The sequence below is a fragment of the Rhineura floridana genome, chromosome 8 (assembly GCF_030035675.1).
Source record: "Rhineura floridana isolate rRhiFlo1 chromosome 8, rRhiFlo1.hap2, whole genome shotgun sequence".
Classification (NCBI taxonomy): Eukaryota; Metazoa; Chordata; class Lepidosauria; order Squamata; family Rhineuridae; genus Rhineura; species Rhineura floridana.
In genome coordinates this window covers 24,006,569-24,025,330 of record NC_084487.1, presented here as the reverse complement: position 1 = coordinate 24,025,330, position 18,762 = coordinate 24,006,569, and the positions used below count along the sequence as shown (strand labels likewise).

Below are 18,762 nucleotides of genomic sequence, written 5' to 3'. Positions count from 1 at the left end.
GGATCTATTTGCACTTACTTTATCCAACTACAGTAGGGCCCCGCTTATACGGTGGGTTCCGTTCCAGACTCCCGCCGTAAAGCGGAACCCCATTGACTTGAATGGGCTGAGTCGCGTGAAAACGTCACAAAAACATCGCAAAAGGGAAAAAAACCCTTTAAAATGGAAAACGAAAGCCGCCGCATCAGTGGAACGCCTTAAAGCGGAACGCCGTAAAGCGGGGCCCTACTGTACAATTATTTCTATGGAGTAACAGGAGCAACTTCCTGATTACCACCAATGTGATTGTAGCCCTGATCAGGAATCAATAGTTCGATAAATGGAGGAGGGGGAACAGCCTTGCTCTATGTGTTTGGAGTGAGATGAATCCCATTCCCTTCTTTTCCTTATAAGCAAATGCTTCTTCTGATTCTTTAGAAATCAGTGGACTGATGACTGTATTGCAAGCTGATCCTGGTCAAGTAAATTTTACTCCAAAGAAAAAACATGGATGATCCTTTAGAGTATTAGTGAACATATGGCAACATATGGCAACACTGCTGCTATTTAATATAAATTTTGAATGGCTAAAAAAATCCTGGGCTTTTATGAATGGCATTGCATGTCACCAATATTCAGTAACTGCCCATGACAATCACCCCCAAATGTATACCTTTACGTGCTTCTGGCTCATTCTGGCTTGTTTTGGGTTTCCAGGGTACAGCTTAGTGCCACAAAATCACAGGAGTGTGTGGAGGAGTGATTCAGATTGGGACAGAGGCTGGAGCAAAGGCTTAAGCCCCCTCCCCGATCCTGATGTGGTTTCTCCCCCTCCACACCAGCTATTTGTTTTTAACAATTAGCCATTTAAGAGCACACTGCTCTTAATTACCTTTGAAAGATGCCAGAAAGACTAGAACCGAGACAAAACATGTTCATGCTTTAATCTGAACAGCTACCCTGACTTAACTGAAACAGAATGAATAATCCTATGAAAATGTTATCTTATTTCTAGTTTGCTGTATTGAACTTCCAAATTCTTGTCTGTTAGAGATCATGACATATTCGTACTAGCCATGTTATTACTCAAACTATGTATGCCTTTTCATTTTAATCTACAATTTTTCTCCTACTCTGTGGTATAAATCTCTAACTACAGATTTATTCCAGGTCCATCTGGTTCCTAGAGATGCTGGAGATCACCATGGCACTCATTTTCATGTTTCACTGTGAATCTTGTAGACTGGGTATTGACTCATATCCCCCAGTTTTGATTTCTTGTACTCTTTCTTCCTTTCCCAGTGCATTAGGCTCTCTGCTAGTGGGATAACAAATGGAAAACGTCCCCTCCGTGTTTTAAGTGTCCAGTTTCCAAGCAAGCATGTGTTCCACAGTGTGCATGGAAATTTCCCTTGTGAACTTCAGAAATTTATTTTATGTCCTCCTAACTCCACATCCTCTTCCTTTCCCCCCCAACAAGGCACTCTTAACAGCTCTTCCAGAGATTATGAAGCTAAAGATAAATCAGACCAAATGATTTATCCCAAGGGTCCCAAGAGGTGTAGCTGGACTACATTTCAGAGTTTGGAGTGGAATCCTTGCTCAGTGACTGGTCCAGCTGTGGGTCATGCCCACTTTCCTCTAAGATTCCTAAACCTGGTCTGTATTGCCAGTGGTGGAATCTGTTGCTCTTCCCCAGCCCTGCTTTTTTCTTTCTGTTAAGTTTCCTGGGAACTCAAAACTAACATTTTACTCATGATCTGCTCTTCCCAGTGTTAAGAATAGTAACCACTGTGCCACTTAGGTTCAATCTCTTTAAAAACAGGCCACAGCTGGAGAAACATGGAAGTCAGACTAGCACAAAGAGATATAAACAACCAGAAGTTAAAGGGGCAGGCTTATTTCTTAAGATTACAGAAAAGTATAAGGATCATTTCAGAACAAAGATGTGAGGAAAGGATTTTTACAAGACCCAAAGTCTTGAAAATAATTTGCACTCAATTACCAAGTTTTTGATTTTTAAAAAGGAGGCAGACCAAATCTCAGGACTCATAAGGAACACCATCTTTACAATCTGGCTTTAACCAGTTTATTTATAAATTGCCATGAGGAAAGTGCGCATCACTCACTATAGTAATAGATAGGTTAAAATACACATTCATTATGTAACATATTATTTGATTGAATGATGCCAATCCTGATGATCTATTCAGGAGGAAAACATGACCCGGTTATGGCGTCTGAAAGCTTATCAGCAGTTGGCAATGCTGCTGTTTTTGTATAATTATCTAGGCTTTTTATCTTGGCCATCCTGTTCTATCTCTAGCACATTCCTGAGATAGCTGATTCCTGTCAACCATATTATAATCTTACGAATTCTATTTTAATTGGAGGTGATCACAATGCACATCAGCTATTAGGTAACTCAAGCTTTCAAGTCCTCATGCTCAAAATAGGGGATGTGACCATAGAGGTTCTACATGCTAAATACATCATTTTAGGGAAGTATACAGATAGCTAGGGGAGCATATTTGTAATTTATGTGTGCTACCCTATTTCATAACAATGAAAGTCAGTGAAGGGCTTATAATATGTCCAGAATAAGGACGGGTCTGTATTAGAAAGATTAAAATTAAAAGTTTTATTGTATGGGAGCTACTATGTGGGAGCTCTTTCCACATAGTGCAGTACTACACTGCTTCAGGAATATGTGTATGAATGTATCACATATTGTTCCTTTCCATGCAAGCTTCATCTAGCTGGGATCCCTCCAGAGAGGAAGGAGGTCCCAAATTGCAATGTCTATGTGCAGATAAACTTTAGTCTCAGCAGAATACAACACCTGGTCTAAAGAACCATGGCTTATCTCTCTTTTTATGTTGCTAAGCTACATCTGCTCTTGTCTTACCATGTTCCACTAAAACTTTAAACAAAGGCTTACAAAATAAATTTATAATCAACCCTGAGAGAAGAAAAATGGCAGAGCAAGGGAACATGCAGCAGAACAAGAGGAAAGGGCTCCTTCATACAATTCAGAACCCAAGAACCATTCCATCCTACAACACACACTTATGCAGGTAGTCCTTACATAGACACCTAATCCCTTTGATTTCAATGGGATTGCTTGTTTGAGTAATGCCAACTTGTGTGGCAAAACTTAGAGCCTAGCTGTTCTTCTATCACCACTTGAGGATACCAGGGCAGTAATTCTAATGCCGATTTTTGAACTGTTTTTTGTCTGTCTAACATTCCTTTTTAATCCCCATCCTGCCTGCCCCTTCCTTATGTAGGGTTACTTTAGTGATCCTTGGAATGTTTTTGACTTCCTCATCGTAATTGGCAGCATAATAGACGTCATTCTCAGTGAAACTAATGTGAGTATTACTCTACCCTGCCTAGGATGCCACCAAATCCTCCTCCTCTCCTGCCTCCTCTTGTTTCCTTCTTTTTATTATTATTATTATTATTTCTGGTTTATGTTTTCTTCCCTCTAGTCATGCTTTTATTGAACTTGCCGTCGTCCTTCTTCCAGGGGGAAAAAAGGAGGGGGGTTGAATACCTCCTTCTTTTTCACCCGTCACAGCTGTGACTGGTGAAAGCACACAAAGCTTGGGGTACGTGTGCTTTTTTCCCTCCAAAAAAACCAGACATGCTTGAGTGAAACATTCTAACTAACCAGGCTTTTGTTGATACCCTCCAACATATTACAGAGGTATGAGCAGCCAATACTGTAGAGTGGTAAGAGACTCTTTAATATGCCCACATAACCTCTTTCTTTTCTTATTTTTTCTCTTCTCTCCCTCTTTCATGGTTTGTTTATTTATTTTGTTTGTTTGTTTTTATATCCTTTTTTTCTATCTTTCTCTTCTCTTTGTTTCTTTCTTTCTCTTTTTCCTTGGCTTCTCTGCCACATGCAGCACTATTTCTGTGATGCATGGAATACATTTGACGCCTTGATTGTTGTGGGTAGCATTGTTGATATAGCAATCACCGAGGTGAACGTAAGTAGCTGGCGTCTGTCCATGAATGTGCCTGCTCTTAACATTCATTTGTCTCTTCCGTTTTTTTTAATCTCTTTCTTTTTTATTCCCTTCCCTTCTTTTCCCCTCCCTTTTTATTTAAAGTTTTTTTAAAAAAGGATTGCTTTTTTTCCTGTTGTTCTGAATATTTTGTTTTTGCTTGTTTCTTTAACTTTTGGAAGAATTTTGAAGACTTTCTGACTGTTGCATCATTTTCTTTTCCTCATAACCAGCCTGGCATGAGTAAAAACTGTATAGTAGGAAAACCAATGAGAACTATGTGGAGTGAATGCACAAAGAGCAGGTTTGTGTCCTAGGAAGTTGGAGAAGTAGTCCAAGTTTAGGACTCTTGATTTTCCAAAGTTGTGTTAAACTTCCCATGGCACTGGGGTACTTGCCACTTCACAGAGGTCTATAGGGCAACTCTTTCGAGGTGGAATAGCGGGAGCCAAATGTTAAATGTTTTCTGCCAGGCTTTTACATTCCCAACTTTCTTCTTTGAAACAAACCCAAGTCCACAAAACCTTACAATTCTGCTCATATTCTGTGATATATTTGATGGGTTGGATCCAAGCTAAGTTAGTGGGGCTTGACAAGTTAGTCAAAACTAATTCATCCCATTGATTTCAAAGGCATTAAATGTGACTAACTTAGCCTGCATACAGCCCTGTGTATCATGTACACAGGTGCAGTTTATTTCCCTATTATTTGTGAAAAAGCTGCAGTGGGGGAAGGGGAGCATTCTCTTTCCAAAATGCATGAAGACCGTTACATCCAATCCCTTGGAATTTGGCATTGCAAAACCTGCCATCATGCGTTGCTGAGTATTTGGTAAAAATGGCATTGATTTCAGAATTAAATGCCAGACTGAAGTTAATATCATGGTGTTTAAAAAGGAAAAAAAAACTCATTAGAGAAATTAGACTGATTCACAATGGAAAAATACTAAGACTGCACTGAAAATCCAGTCTTCTGAATGTAACAGTAAATGTTTGATATTTTGGGAACAATTTGTTCTGAGCATCAAAGTATAGAACGTTGGATACAGAAAAATTCTCAGTCCTTCAAGTGCAATATTATGGGATAGGAATTAAAGTAATAAATTGCCCTCTAGATTGGTTTGTGTGAAGCATGAGATAAAAATTCCCGCCTCTAGAACCTGGGCCACACACAGTTACCCATTCTAGATCTAATATAGGCATGCATCCATCAAGCATTGGTTACATAGTCAGTTTGCATTAAGCTGAGTATTTTTAAGGGACTCATGAGGTTTTTCTCCCTATTCCATCCAAGAGAGGATCAGTGCACCAATAAAAGGTGATTGTATAAACTACTGGTTTTATGTAGAGATCCTCAACAAAGATGCTATATAGTGCCACATCATATAAACAGATGTGATTAGATAAATAGAAGAAACTGTGTTTGATAGATTTGGAGGGGGGCATACCAACAGTGGAGCTGATGCTTAGGAAGGGAAATACATATTTGCTAAATCTCATTAAGCTGATCTCAGTTCCAGATCAAATTATCATCAGAAAATGAGATCAGATAAATTATATTCATTAACCACATCTTCCATTTTCCATATGTCAGTTCTGTTTTTATCAAGAAAACATAGCATTGGCAGGTATGTTTTCAGTATTAATGCACTGATACTGAGAATTAAATTAATGTAGTTAAATAGGAGCAAACTCAGTAAAACTTTATCTACATTTAGCAGTTATTTATAGCAGCTGCAAAGTGCCCAGGGTTGTCCTTCCTTGCAGACAGATCCTCCAAAAATTCACAGCTGATATTGATGATGGTTCCCTGAATCCCCTCTAAAGATTACCCTCCTACTATACAGTCCCTTCTAAATTCTGCACATGTCTTTTTATTACCCAGCATGTTTGAATCTTCTCTTTTTAACCTTTGCTATTAATTCCTAACATTTGTTATTAAGAAATTAATTGGTTTTGATTTTTCTTTCCCTTTTAATTTTTTTTGCACAATATGTGATGTACTGATAATTGAAAATCAGTTAAGGATGGAGTTTGTTCTGAATTGTTTGAAATCCTCTTGCACATAATTCTGTTAAATAAGAGAATGAATGGTATTGTACATCAATTTATCCCTTCAAAACACTCTTGCTGCTTATGGCATTTGGTATGAAACCCCGCAACCTACCCATCCAGCAGGCAGGCAGGCATTAACTGCTGCAGCTCAAATTGAAATATTTTCCTCTTTCCAGGTAGCACAAAATGGTTTGCTGATCAGCTGCAGACACACCCCTTCACCATCCCTACCATGGGAGTTTTATTGCTTTGCTCACTATTTGTGAGCCTGACCAAATTTGCCTTGTGTGCCTGTTCACTGTCTTGTTTTGCATCAACTGATCTGGAAAACATGGCAGGGGACAAGAGGAAGAAATCCAGGTCCAAAGCAGCTAGGAAAATTAGTTTGTTGTAGAGACCCTGTTGTAGAGAACTGCTACACTAAAAACAAACTGTAACACTGAGATTTGTTCTATACTGAACGTGAATCTTTTTTTGGCATAAATTACTTTGTCATGAAAGGTGATGGATACATTGAACAGGAACGCTCTATGAAGTCCACCAGGGACTTTGCCATTTACATCTAATTTGACTGGGAAGCACTTAGTCACCAGAGCAATAGAAGGCAAGAGTAGAAAACGCAAAGATATTGTGTTAGCTTGGTGTGTGTGTGTGTGTGTGTGTGTGAAAGAGAGAGAGATGTGGGTGTGCGCATGCGCACATACCTGTATGATATAAGTTGGATTTATTTTCTTAATTGAAAAAAATTAGAGAAGAGGGCCACAGATGTAAACATATGCTTCTATGTGGCAGTTTATTATAGAAGTGCCCAATAACATGGAGCAAGAGAAGCCATCCATGCTGAAGCCAAGTAATAAAAAGCAATAACGATTGGGAAGATTCTAGGAAACGAAGAATCTAGGAATATAGATTCCTGGATATAGCTGAAAGAACATTCAGCCTAGGAACAAAGGAATTAGTCTAGATTTCTTCTACAGATTCCCATGCAGCTTAGATTATTTCTCTCATCTCAAATTCAGTAGTGTACTTAATTATTTCACATATGGAGATATGGCCACAGCAATCCTTACTTGTGTGACCCCTATAGGGAACTATATCGAATTCATTGAACATAAAATTAAATGTGAAGACAAAACAAAATAAGGGATGTAACCTGCTTCATAGTTCTGGCTTGTGCTCAACTACTTTCCCCGGTCAAGTTCCAATGTTGATTGGAAGCTGGGTGCCTGATCAGTGTTTTGATGTACTAGTAAAAGAACATCAGTCAAGAATGGAGGTTGTTCTGAAATAACTACAGCTTTCAGCACCTTAAGTCAGAATTTGGGAAACAGGACAGCTGCAGTCCTCTGAGAGATTGAAAGTCAGAAAACTCAGTTTGACTATTACAAGGTGTTGATAAGAAAGATCCTCCATTTATGGCAATATGTTATGGAATGACCAAACAGGGAGATAGCAGCAGGTGCAGAAAATTACTTGAAAGTGTCTGGGTTATGAAGCTAAGAAATGTTTGACCAGGGTCTGGATGACAGGCTGTTTAGGAATTCCATGTATTCCTCAGAAAGAGGGTGTGACACAAATGAAACAGATATGAACTACTAAAAGAAATAAGTACTTAATTGTCTTGAATAGCTCCAAGAAATCCTACCACAGAGTTTTTTCTTGTGAAAAGATAAAATTGCTCGTTACTATAGGGCAATTTGTGTTCTTTTTTCAGCACAGGAAGTTTCCAGGCTACAGTATAAAAACTATGCCAGAGGATATTTAATGTATGAGTGTTTTTTGCAGAAGTATTTTTTTGTCATAGGAGCATAGGTTTAGAGCTGAATTTAGTGTGTGTGTTTGTAGTGAGTCAATTTTGTGTCACTGATTGGTGGTGGTGTGTGGGTGTGATTTTACCCATTGTGCTTTTCAGGATCTTTCAGAGAGTATGAACCCATTTACCCAGTCACACACTTTTCTATATATCTCAGTGCAGGTGTATCTCTTAGGGCTTGTGCACACATTAACTTTTACCCCTTGGCTGCTGTACCAAGAGGGTAATTGCTTTGTTTACCTCTAGGTAGCAGCAGGCTAGTTCTAACCAGTGCCTAAAGCTAATTCACTAGAGGTAAGTGTGAATCCATCAGGAGAACTACAGTTACATGGGACAGGTGACATCTACCCTGGGTAGATAATGTGTGCACAAGCCTTAAAAGTATTATTGAGCTTGTGTGTGGATGCATACACCCAAGTGCCTAAATACCTTGGCATGTATCTCTGCTTGCTTTAGAGGTGGGGATGCATGTGTGTGCATGCTTTGTGCATCTGCATGTTTACTGGCATGATACTGTGATTCTGTGCTTGGCAGTGTCAAGATGTGAACACATAGGGCCACTCCTAATGCTACCTTCATTTAATACTGCCCCTATAATTACAAACTCCCACTGAAATCACTGCAGTGTCATAAGAATGAATTCTGCACTAGATTATAATATGCTAGTTTCAAAGGGTACGTCTCTGACTCGACTAGGAATCTCTACAGGCTATGTCATCTTAATTGCACCTCGCAGCACTTTAGTTATACATGTCTCACATCAATAACTGTGCATATCATACATCTCAGTTTAAAAATCTTGCATTGATTTTTCCATAAGAAGCTGTGGTATAGTTTTCTCTAAATTCATTTTTAAACTGGCTTTTTTTCAAGCCTACCTTATTTATTATTTTTTCAGGGGCTGGCATACAAGATTTACAGTCTGATCCTATGCACCCTTATTTGGAACCAAGTCCCACTAAACTCACTGGGGCTTCCAAGTAAGGATGCACAGGATCAAACTGTTAAGACTCCTTACCATGAGCAAGAACCATACAACTACATACCCCAGACTCAAACTTTCCTTGACAGCCCTTGGCTTGCTGGTTTAATTTTACTATCCTGCATGTGATTACCATTACTATTATTATTATTAGAATTAAAATTCATGTATCTCCTTTCAGTCCAAGAAGAAATACACCCAACCACTTTTTCAGGTGTGAAATCAGTTGGATCTCTTTTGTACCTGTCCACTGCTTTGAATGTTGTTGATGATGATTAGATTGACAGAACAGTTAGCCCCAAATACAAATATTGTATTGAAGCCAAAATATGCTGTTGCTGCCCTGCCTCATCATTCTGATTTCCCTTAAATAAAATCTGGAAGGAGCCTTCTGTTAAAAAACAGCAAACAAATCTCCCACTCCACCCCCATGACCCCCCCCCGATTTTTAAATGAGAGGTTTATATGAGTCTGTCTATTCGTAGCTGAAACCATGTATGGGTCAAGAGTATGCCTCTCTGCAGGCTGACACCCTCTTCCTCTGTGCTGCTACACCAGATGTAAGCTCTTGAAAAGAAAGCTGTAAATCGCCAGATCCCCATTTGTGACTCAACTGTGTGACACTTCTGCCTATTAACAGTAATAATTCCCTGTTTTCATAAATGTACAGAATATGTTATTTGTTCCACTTCAGTCTCCTATTGCCAATAGAAATGGTGGTTAAAAAAGGAGCAGGAATTTCTACCTGTACTCTTTTTCAAACATTGCTGCATAGCTATGCTCATGTGTGCCAATAGCGCAGTGAAGTACTTACAGTTCCATTTGGGAGTCTTAACAACATGCTGAATTATTCTTCTGAATGCAACAGATGAGATGTTACAAAAATTGAAAGATGAGTCTTTGGAATATGTTTTTTAAAAGGGGACTTGGTCATAAGGGTTGAAAACAACTTACTGTCTATATCGATACATATTTGATGGTATTTATTTCTTTTAGCCCATAATGTAACTTGATAAATCACTATCTCTCCCCCTGGATGACAGAAGGATTTCATTACCCTTTTTTAAAAAGTCGTTTACAGAAGAGAGATTTGGGCTTGATGTGTGCTCTCTACCTTTATGACTACAGTAACAGGAAAAGACAGCTGGCCTTCAGAATATGAACAGAATATGCACCTCCCCTTGGAATTCAGTAAAATATCTAGCCAATATACATCTCCTTAATAAGCCTTACCCTTGATATCCCTCTTTTCTTTAATATAAGAAGGCTATTGCAACCAAATCCTAATTTTCTGCAGATGCCAGTCTTAGAGCATGACTTGCTGGGATGGTTGGGGCAAAACAAGTGCCCTTGCTCTTTGTTTGAATAGAACAGGCACATATAAAAGAGCTGTGCAGACATGGTAATGATTTTGTGCCCCAATATTCACATGTGGGTGTAATTATCTTCCTGAAAGGCAAGTGAGGCTTCTTTCACCTACCTATGCATGGCTAGCAATGTTTGTCTTTATGTCTATGTCCCTAACAAGGAGCTTGAAATGATATTTCACATGTATGATGCTTATAAGCAAACTGGGAGAATGAGTAGGCTTTGAGAATTTGGGTCCTATTCTCAAGCCTTTGTCCATGTTTTACTATGAAAGTGACTGCATGTATGAGTGTGCCTGTGTGTACTGAAAGGAATAAAGGAAGGAAATGCAATGTGTTGTCTTCAAACAACATGTTTCAGTGAAGTATTTGGAAGATAATATTTAGGACACAGCACTTGAACTGTAAAAGGAGCCATAACTTAATTAGGAGAGGATTGAGGTTATCATTTGCACGAATAAAATACTAATATAATTATTGTGTAAAGATAGTGCAGGTGTGGGGAACCTTTGGCCCTCCAGATGTTCCTGAACTATAATTTACATAATCCCTAGCCATTGGCCATGCTTGCTGGGGCTGATGGGAATTGTAGTCCAGCAACATCTGGAGGGCCAAAGCTTCCCCATTCCTGTGAGGGGAACAGGATATATATGGATGTAACACTTCCCAGATTTCTTATTCAGGCTCTGGACATGCCTGTTCAGACATTTCTCAGGAACAAGCCTTACTCAAGCAAAGTTCAGAAAGATTCACAAGTTCCCTTTCTAATATTAGAAAATCAAATTTCTTGTTGTGATTCCAAAAAGTAGGAGTTTGCAAATGCTCAAAATCTCATGAACAAGCAGCATGTTGATTTAATGCTTATGACGTAGTGGCAATTTAGAGATTCAAAAACATCTCCATGTAATAGACCCTGACTGTTCTCATCCTTGAAAACAAATTCACATGGAGAAGTAGTGTTTTACCTGGACCGCCCACAAATATAGCTGCAGCTTCCCCAGTGATTCCTGTGATAACAAAAGCTGTCAACTACTGTGACAGTCATGGAGATCACCACCAGGAAAATGTATCCATATTTGTGGACATAGACAGCACTCCATCCAAATGCATCTCTGGGAACATTACATGGAGATTTTTTTAGATTTTTAAAACTTGCTTCTTAGAAGATTCTGAAGACAAAAGAAATACAAGTCAGTGGAGGCATTTTTTCTTCTTTGGGCTTGAGTAAAAGGTACTCTCTGCTGGACCAGGCAAAGAGGAGTTCTCTCTCTCTTTTTTAGAAAATCTGCATTTTAACTCCAATGGGCTCCATGCAAATGGCATGCCTCCTGTTCACATTCCTTGGAATATTCCACTTTCCCTTTTAACCTCAGTAGTACACCTTCTCTTTAACCCTTTTCCTCCCTTTCTCCATTTTGAACTTTTATGCCCTCCTCACCCTTGTCCTTCTAGCCAGGCCAAACCTCTTACCAGACAAAAAAGAGAGGCAGGCTCTGGTGCTTGGTAAATTTATTGAGGCTCAACGTGTTTCGGAGTAATCCTTCCTCAGGAGCAATGGAGATCTGTTTCTTTTTCTCTGCCTGCGCAGTCAAATTCTTTATCCAGCTCCACACAAAACGAACACCACAGACCAAATTCTGATAGTGCTGTTATCTATATTGGAAGTATGGATCAGCTCAGCTGCTTAATTACTGCATTTGCAAATACAGCTGGTCCTGCAAATACTTGCAGAGAGTAACTGGCATATGGTGTTCGTTTTGTGTAGAGCTGGATAAAGAATTTGACCTGCGCAGGCAGAGAAAAAGAAACAGATCTCCATTGCTCCTGAGGAAGGATTACTCCGAAACGCGTTGAGCCTCAATAAATTTACCAAGCACCAGAGCCAGCCTCTCTTTTTTGTCCATTACGTGATGCTTTTCCCTTTTGTTTCTGCCAAACCTCTTACCAGCCAATTTTCAGCAGCATTCAGATGTGACTGAAAGCAGAGAGCTATAGTTTTCATCTTGTAGTCCTCACTTAAGCAAAGGCAAAAGGTCAGCTGAGAACTGGCGGATGGCCCTGTATGTAAAATTGTTAAACTCTCTTCAATGATTCTGGAGCCTCTGTTTTGTGGTATTCTGGCTTGCTACAATCCTACTTGGAAGTAGGTTCTATTGAAATCAATGGCACATGCTTCAGGATTGAAGGGCCAGATTTCTATGTAATAAAGACTGGTTTAAAACTTTATTCTGTTACTGTGGGTGCGATCCTTGAACCACCTACTCAAGAGCATTTCTAGAATAATTGCATTGATTGAACTGGAATTTAATTGTTACTAGTCTAATGTAAGTGGTTTGAGGATTGCTGCCTAAAATAAGCCCTGCCCTTGCAATACACAAAAATTGGTGGAAGGACGGCATGCACATAGCTTGGCCTTTGTTTCAAATTCTGTATCCATTTCTGTGGCTGTATTGGTCTGTTTGCTGCTCTGTCGCTCTCTGTCTGATCCTCTAAACTTTCCAGCCCTTTGCTGTTCTGCTGATATTGGAAACAAATCTTTGTTTTCCGCTTGTTTTCTACATACATGCAATCATTTTAGGACTGCAGTGTTCCACAAGAAAAAACTTGGAACACAGAAATGTTTTAAAAGGTTTCGTCCCAGACTGGTGTGTGGACAGTGAAGTTCTCCAATATACAGCTAGCAAAGGGCAGGAGAATCATAGCAGCTTTTTTTACATCCTATATTATCCCACCCTTGGTGTTACCATTGTAGTGGTTATATGTATTTCTGATATTTATCTATATTTGTGTTTGTGTATGCATGTTCAATTTTGATATTGGGAATTATTTACTGAGGAAATTATTCAGTTTTTTGTTTGTTTCAAAACAATTTGGGCTGTGTGCATTCTCTAAATACACAGTTCAAGCAAATATATTGGTATTAAGTTCAGAATTCAGCATGCTGAGAATCTTGTTTTTCATTTTTTCAAACCAACTTTTTAATCCTTAAGGGCTTGCAAATGTGTGAAGCTAAGCAATGTACCTGGGGGATCTGAGTAAGACTTCCAGTTAGTGGGGCTTCAGTCAGTACCCCGCATAGCAGTTTGAATCACTCCATGGCTGCATATTAGGGTTGCCAGGTCCATGGCCTGAGACTGATCCTGTATCTTTAGGAGAAGAGAAAGTCAGCCAAGTGCAGGTGTTCTTACAACACTGTAATGGGAAAAACCACAAGGTGGAATTCTCCCTTCCCCCTGTACAACTTTTAAAGATACAGAAGACCTCTTGGTGGCCTCCTGGTGGTGTAGCTCAGCCACAGCAGAGGGTTGCTGTTGGCAGAGGCCGGCAACGCTGAGTGCTTGCCAGCGAAGCCAGGAGTCCGCAGCATCCAACTCCCCCAGACCAGTGGAAAAGTGAGTTGGATTGCACCCTAAGTGAACCTTTCTTCTGAATTTTTTCCAGCATTATAAAAGTCTGATATTTATTATTATTATTACATTTATCGTTTATATATATATATATATTGCCACCAAACCAACCCTATTTTTAAATCTCTGACAGTTCTCAGTAATGGCAATTCTAAATCTGCATACACTTAAATAAAATAATCTGCAATGCAAATAAGTGATGGCATGAGGTTTGGGAGTTCATGTTTCCTCTGTGGGAGAAGTTTTATTTATTCTGAACCTTTGGTGCTGAATATCACAAGACACTTTCAGAATTCATAGGCACATACCTCAGGATTTATCAAAATGTTATGACACAAGTGAAATTTCTTCATGTGCAAATTCCAGAGCTGCTCCTGGAGTATAATCCTAGATGCAGTAATTCTTTGGTACAGATCACTGTGTCTGATATTTCGCTTTCACGAATCAGACATGACTCATGAAGAGTCTACCCATTGAAGAGTACAGCCATATTTTCCAAAAATAATACAAAATGCAGCTTAAAGGATTCTAGCCTTCAGGCATTAAACATATAAATAACATGTTTCAAGGACATAGGGACATGCTGTTCAGTTTGTTTTCTGTAGTAGTAAGAAAAGTAAAATGTCTACAATGATATCTATGTGGAGTTATTTTGTAATAAAAATAGCATCTTAATGGAGGGAGAGTTATAATGAATGTTTTAATTCACATTTGTTAAAAATTAACAGTTCTCTCATTCTAGGAAAGCAGCGTATAGGCAAATTAAAGATTTGTTTATTTTAAAAAATAGCATGTCTAATAAATCCTGCTAGCTTCTCTGCAGACCCTTCCCCACAAATCATGATTGCTAAATAATGGTTAGCACTATGCAGCAGCAAATCCAGTAGTCCTTTTGCCATCATGTGCATATATAATGAAATTCTTATTTTGTGGAAATTGCTTGTCTAGGTTATTACCACCAACCACATCCAATTTATTCTAGAGGATAAAACCACCATTTTAAATAAATGGTGCAGCTTATATGGAGTTATGAGGAAGAAAAAATGGAAAGTAATTTTTGAACAAGATAATGACATGGATTGGAACATTCTCATTAATATCAATGGGCTTACTCAGTGGCATGAGGGTTATGGATTTCAATCACAGCAAGCAACCTGAGAAAATCTACTTAGGTTATGAACCTGTCCATCACTACACGTGATGGTTTTCTAAAAAACACAAGTGATAGAAGAAGCCTGTAAGACTATTGATAACTAAAGTTAGGCCACAACCTGCTGATTCTACAGCACTCTTATTTTAACAGGATTACTCTGTGAGCTGCTACTATTGCAAATACTATTTTACTACCATTAAAATTAACAGAAGTGCATGATTTACAGAGAAAATTTAGTATTTCACCTATAAATTGTCTTGGATTCAAGAGCCAAACTGTAACTCTTTTTGTATTTAAAGCCTTGTTTAGAAAATATAGACTTGTCACAGATTCATATCCATGTTCTCTGGAGCAGAATGTTTCTGCTGTGCACAAATCTATTAATGTGATACAAGCTTAGTGACCAAATGACATCATAACCATGCCGTTCAAGGTTTAAGGTTTATACATGTATATGTGAGAAAGTTACAAGCATGCTGAGACATGGGTCTTTCTCAGAAATATGTGCAAATACATATACCTCATGGATACTTGAGTGACCTGTAGGGGAAAACTTTTTACTTAAATATGGGTATAATCTGAAAAAGCCCACAAACTGAACGGATAGCAGGAATACAGCTTCTACTCTTCAATGGGACTTGCACAGAAAATGTTACTACTGGGTTATATAGCCTTTTGATTTTATCCCTGTGATAGCCTAAAGAGTTAGACCAATGTTTGCAAGATTTAATCAAAATGTAATCTTTATATGAAAATTAAATCAAGAAAATAATTTTGCTGCAGTATTTAAATGTTATTAACTTTCCCCCCTTTGGTAGCATTAATATTTGTTTATAGCCAGTTTTCTTTCTTAGATTTGGAACGAATAAAAACAATAAAATAAAAAATTGAAAACTTAAATACAAAAATATTTAAAATAATTTTAAGGTATTTCCAGGTCTGATACTTTTATGAAATCTGATACTCTAATTTATGAGTGATATACAGGATAAATTATTATTATTATTATTATTATATTATATGACTTTTGTAGTTGGTGCTTGAAATATGAAAGATAAAAAAAGAAATTCCTCTGAGATGTTGCAAGCATAATGTGTAGTTCTATTCAGTCATCTAGAAGCAGTTAAGATACTATACTATGATTTAATTTAAGCTGATTAAGGTAAAACTGCAGTCATATGGGAGTAAGACCCATTTAATTCAATAAGACTTACTTCTGAGTTGACATGTATAGGATTGCACTATTAGTCATATGAAAAACTATGGTTTAACTGGTTTGTGGAACGATCTTGCCTGACCCTAAACAAACAAGAAAATAATTTGAAAGGACAGTGTTGACTCCAGGGTTTGGAGGGCCCTTGGGCAATGTACACTTCCCAGGGCCATCTTGCTCAATGAGACTCCCTCTTCATTGCCATTATCACTAGCTCCTGCAGTTTCTCTTCCTCAGTATTGCTACCACATGCTTGAAGCAAAAAACCAATGGGCAAGCAGCTAGTGGCACCTACTGCTCCTCCTTCTCACCAAAACTGTTGTCTTGATTGAAGCAAGAGGCAGGTGAACAAGCAAGCAATGGTAAAAAGAAGGAGCAAGTCCAGGGGACTCTGGTCAATGGGTCCTCTGTTGAGTTGTGGGCCCTTAGCAGATGCCCAAACATTCCTACCCTTACTTCCATTGTTGCTGACAAACTACGTAGCACATATTTTCATATCCATTATATGGTTAATTGCAAAATAACAAAATGGCCATTATGACTGGGAGAAGGGAAAGGGCCTATTGAACTTGGAGATGGGGATGAAATGCATTTCTATAGTCTTTGTTCACAGAAGCATATTCCCTCCCTGTCAGGACTCCCAATCCAATCAGTGAAGGCCAGGCCATCCAGTAGAGGAGGCAAACTTTGCCCCTATCACAATAGTTCCCCCAGATGTAATGCTTTATTTGTGTCATTAATAATAATAACAATACTAACAACAATGTATTGTTATTATTTGTCACTTTTCACACCAAAGTTTCTCCAAGCAACTTACATAATAAAAGTAGAAATAAAAACAAAAAACAAAATATAAAATATAAAAACAGCAATACAATAATGCCTGAAGTGCTCATCTAGATAGATAGATGGATAGATCCTACCCACCACGCTTAAAAGGGTGAGCACAAAAAGAGGTCACAGACATAGTTAGTTGCCCCCCAATTAAGAACCAAAGGCCTGAATAATTTTTTTTTTAAATCCCTGGCACCTACAACAGACAACAGTGGTGCCAAGCATGCTTCCTAGAGAACATTCCAGAAGTAGAATACCACCACTAAAAATGCTTGTTGTGTTGCCACCCTCTGCACCTCCCTTGGAAAAGGCACATGGAAAAAGGGCCTCAGATGAATGCAGTGTCTGGGTTGGTTCACGTGGGAAAAGATGGTTCTTAAAGTACTAGAGTCCTGACCTGCATAATGATTTATAGGTCAAAACCAGTACTTCAAACTGAGCCCAGAAACTGATCAGTAGCCAGTGCAGTCATAACAGGATTTGTATTATATGCCTCGTTCTGTAATCTGGCCACTGAATTCTGTACCAGCTGCAGTTTCCAAAGGCAGCCTCACATATAGCACATTGCAGTATTCTATTCTAGAGGTTACCAGAGCACAGACAACAGAAGTTATGCTATCTCTGTCTGAATAAGGGCACAGCTGTGTCACCAGCCAAAGCTTATGAAAGGTATTCTGCACCACTGAAGTTGCCTGTGCCCCAAGTGACAGTAATAAGTCCAGAAGTACCCAATAAATGTCAGTGACTGCCATTTCATTTATGTGGGGAAAAACACACCACTTAAACCTGCCCTCTCATACATATACTGTTCATGTTTAAGCCATTGGTCACCTCTGACCAATAAGGACATTTCCAACAGAGAAGCAGCCTTTTACCTGCATAGCATATGCAGGGGTATCTCGGTGCATATTTTCATCCATACTGCAATGCTCATCCGGGCACCATGGAACTACCTGGATGCAACTTTTAATGAGGGTGTTAATGTACATCCAGGGCCAGAGCCACAAGTTGATATCTGCATATACAACGCAATCAGAAAGCTATGTTCCAAGCAAATTTCTGAGTTATAATTTCTTTAATGTTCAGTATTGAGAAGCACTTTTATTGCTCTGCACATAGAGCCTCCCTAACTACAAGGGAAGACATAGAATCAAAGAATAGTAGAGTTGGAAGGGGCCTATAACCTCATGCAACTCAACCATTTACCTATATGAGACATGCCTTTGGGACAAACATAACAATGTAAATGCACTGCTTTCAAGTCGATTCTGACTGATGGCGACCCTATGAATAGGGTTTTCATGAGGCTGAGAGGCAGTGACTGGCCCAAGGTCACCCAGTGAGCTTCATGGCTATGTGGGGATTTGAACCCTGGTCTCCCAGGTCGTAGTCCAACACCTTAACCACTATACCACACCGGCTCTCGCAACAAACATAGACGCATATAAATAAAATCCTTAATTTACAAGCTTAGTTCTCAACATGGCTTACATTATTTACTGTATTCTATCATGTGTCCTATAGCCCTTTATACTGAGGACTTACAGCTTCAGCACTATGGACCAAACTACATGCTGCATGCCTACTGAATTGAAAAGCAGCCACAGGAGGCTGCAAGTTGGATCAGAAAATGGTGGAACAAGGTGGCCACTTAACCATTTTCTAACAGGTTTTGCATTTAACATCAATCATTACCACCACCAAGCTGCTTTGCCACCTGTGGAGAAAATATTAAATGCAGCTTGGGGGTGCATGATCATGAGAAAAAATGATTGGAAAGGAAAAGGTTAAGTAGCCATTCATATACTCACTGCCATTCCTCTTTGCAGTATCTCACAGCTGCTTTTTATTAGAAAACAAAACAAACAGGAGACTGTTACATCTGTCATGCACTGTCAGCTTGGACCTGAATCACTTTCTAAGCCAGTAAGCATTAAAAAG

General features: G+C 38.9%; 1 protein-coding gene across 1 annotated transcript in view; it reads left to right on the top strand.

Moving 5' to 3' along the window:
• The window catches only part of CACNA1C (calcium voltage-gated channel subunit alpha1 C), a 722,305-nt gene that overhangs the window by 636,291 nt on the left and 67,252 nt on the right, over positions 1-18,762 (top strand). Inside the window, exon 31 of the mRNA XM_061638625.1 lies at positions 3,897-3,980. Within this exon, the coding sequence (XP_061494609.1) occupies positions 3,897-3,980 (84 nt within the window). The remainder of the gene's footprint in view (positions 1-3,896; positions 3,981-18,762) is intronic.